This window comes from Formica exsecta, unplaced genomic scaffold (genome assembly GCF_003651465.1).
Source record: "Formica exsecta isolate Colony F162 unplaced genomic scaffold, ASM365146v1 scaffold189, whole genome shotgun sequence".
Taxonomy (NCBI): domain Eukaryota; kingdom Metazoa; phylum Arthropoda; class Insecta; order Hymenoptera; family Formicidae; genus Formica; species Formica exsecta.
In genome coordinates this window covers 12704-15970 of record NW_021849193.1, presented here as the reverse complement: position 1 = coordinate 15970, position 3267 = coordinate 12704, and the positions used below count along the sequence as shown (strand labels likewise).

Genomic DNA, 3267 nt, shown 5'->3' with positions numbered 1-3267 from the left:
ATACAAGCACGTTTTTTTTTTTTTTTTTTTTTTTTTTTTTTTTTTTGTTTTGTTAATTTTATCATGGTATTTGCACCATCCAACTTAGATCAGCTAAAGCTCAAGTAGTTTTCTACAATAATGACACAGTTTTGAACAAAGTTTGCCCAATACGCTCATTTTACAATTGATCCCAATACTATTATCAGTATCAAAGATTCGTCGCGATACTAACAAATAGGATATTTTCAAAGAGTATTAACGAACACCACTTTTCGAATGCGCTATGAGCCACTGTAACGTAATATCAATATTGTCTTTTTCTTTACACGAAATACTGTAGCAACAAATCTCGCGATCTTGAATCGCAGATAGATTCCTAAAACATATGTATCGTCACATATATATATATATTCATAAACGTGCTCACAGAATATTAATACACAACTCACATTCTTTCTATGAGTCCATTCTCATCCAATGCATGAGGTAGATCCCTTTTATTGCCCAAAACCAATACTGGTATTCCAGACAATTGTGGTTTATCCAATAAATTGTGCAATTCATTACGGCTTGCCTCTATTTTCTCTGAATCGGCTGCATCCACCATATAAACTATGGCATTTACTCCTCTGCAATATCTTTCCCACATAGATCTAAACCTTGGTTGACCACCAATGTCCCACACTTTTATAGTGACATTGCCTTTGGTTATTTTACGCATATTAAAGCCTACAGTCGGTATCATATCTTCACTAAATTGCCCCGACTAAATATACAAAAGAGAAGAATTGTTTTGATTTGTTATTCAAATTTGAGAGAACAATAATACATATAATTATTATAAATTCCAATATATAACATGATTACAATAATTTTTATATAATATTTGTCGGATATTAATGTTATATTACTAACAAGTATATTCAAGTTTTGCAAATTAATTTATTTTTTAATTTATCGGTTTATAAGAAAAATTAATTGTATACAATATAAAATTAAATTATTAATAACATAACAAAACAACTTGAGTTAAAATTGTTTACATATTCATATTATCATTGCAGAAAAAATAAAATGATGAAAAGATGATAGAGGAAAAAAGAAAAGAAGTAAAACGTAAGAAAAAGAGAGCGAGAAGAAAAAATGAAAAATAAGCAGCAATACTTTAATAATTATTACAGTCGATCATAATTTCGAAGGTAGCATTAAATCGCTTAACACTAAGGGCGTATGCGAAGACGATTTACATTAGCAGCGATAGAGTTATTCCGAAGAGATTATTGAATATAACCCCCAATATATAAGAAATTGATTTGTCAAATTGTTTTTCTTGATTTTCACTCGTTTTGTTTCGATATTAACTGCAAACAACATTCTAATACCTGACATCTGTGGAAATGACTTTGCGCGAGATAAATAGAACAAATCCATGACTCACGTACCGCTATGACATTCACGAAAGTAGTTTTTCCACTGTATTGCAGACCGACAAGAGTGAGTTCCATCTCTTCCTTCCAGAAAAGAGACTTGAACCAATCCAAGATTCGATTAATAAGGGCCAACATGTTGAATTCCGTGCGATCAAATCCAGCTCCGTTGGAAGAGGTTAAAATGGAAACTCCTTCAAAATACCGACCGCTCGAACTTTTTGACGTATAGGTCTCGCTATATCCGCCGTCTCTGGTCTGTCAGGCTACGTCTGACGTTAGTCGTTAGTCACCGACGAGATACTCTACTATAAAAGGTCGTTATGCACTAGCGCCCTCTTAGTAATATTGCGGCCTGGGTACTGTTACATCTCGACAATGCTCTTTTCTTACTATACCTCTGTTAGTGAGAAAAGGATAGCTCCCTATTTTTTATAAGGCAACCTGCTTCCACCGGCTATACCCCAGGGACGCCGAGAGCTAGGACTAATCTGGTGGATTCTAGGGGAATGACGTTAGGCACGGAACTAACCTTTACTAGAGTAATTTTACTGGATGTTAATTCTAGGGATATGAGCATGCGCAATTAGATATATTCAATTTTGAGGGTCTTCAGGGTTTTCAAGCAGGGCAATTAGTTGATCTATATCCAAATTGCCTAGAAAATCGGTATTAAGTCTAGCGATTAAAGTTAAGATATGTTCGCGCATGCGACTTAGGGCCGTGGCACATAGAAAAACTTAAGCAGTAAAGGTGCCTTTACATGGCATTGACGCCTTCTCTTACCTTATAACCTTCCAGTAAAACTGACAACAGGAGACTAAATAAAGTACAAAATATTTCATCATTCTAATTTCACTCGAACGTGATCCAACCCTTGAAAACCCGGTTACCGAGTTTTATTGCCCTGGTGACATTGTACCCTCTTTCCAGAATTTCCATTGTTATCGAGCATTGAAGAATGCTCTCGATCGACATTTTTTCCATACCTTAGACCTCCCCTTTGAATTAAAATCTAGGATCGTACGAAACCAGTAAGATTTAATATTGATGTTAATAATAGACCTTTATCCATAATCAAAAAAAACGTTCCCTTAATCAACACTTCTCTCATTTTTGCCACTATCATAATTCTCTATAAAAAATAGAGAGCTATCCTTTTCTCACTAACCGAGGTATAGTAAGAAAAGAGCATTGTCGAGACGTAACAGTTCAAAATCATTCTGTTATCAACGTCATAAAATACATTGGGCGCGTTCGGCAGAGAAAGCGCTCAGTTATTGGGCGTTTTCCAGCAAAGTACACAGACGACACAGTGTATTACACATTATCATATGATTGGCTGTCAAATGGAGAAATTTAAAATATAACTAATCACGTGATAATGTGTAGTATACTGCGTCGTCCATAGACATAGTATATCTAGACCGAACGTTTGCCTTTATTTAAGGAGTGGGGGTAAAGATGCACGTAGAAAAGGACATACTCTGTTTTGTGCCCCTTGCGTTCTCTTTCGCTCGCACGTAGCATAGCGTACTCTTTCGCTATGCTACATGCGAGTGAGAGAGAACGCAAGGGGCACAGAACAGAGTTATGTCCTTTTCTACGTGCATCTTGGCCTCCACTCCTCAACACTCGGTCTAGATATACTATGTCTATGGTGTCGTCTGTGTACCTTGATTGAAAACGCCCATTGTCAACACTCGACGTTGATTTGTTGGTTCTAAAAGTAAGAGCCAATCACGTTCGATTGCTACTGAGCGGTTTTCTCTGCTGAACACGCCCATTTATAACTATTTTCATACATATTATTTATTGATCAAATATTATATATAACAACTTAAAAACATGACAAATC

The 3267-nt window shown here is 35.7% G+C and overlaps 1 protein-coding gene across 1 annotated transcript; it reads right to left on the bottom strand.

The window, feature by feature from the left end:
• Positions 1 to 11: 11 nt before the first annotated feature.
• Positions 12 to 1765, bottom strand: LOC115233755 (ADP-ribosylation factor-like protein 8B-A). The gene is made up of 3 exons (XM_029804321.1): positions 1425 to 1765; positions 432 to 748; positions 12 to 358 (listed from the first exon to the last, which is right to left on the bottom strand). Exons 1-3 carry the CDS (start codon positions 1545 to 1547, stop codon positions 238 to 240), a joined length of 561 nt encoding a protein of 186 aa, XP_029660181.1. The 5' UTR covers positions 1548 to 1765; the 3' UTR covers positions 12 to 237.
• Between the last annotated feature and the right edge of the window lie 1502 nt (positions 1766 to 3267).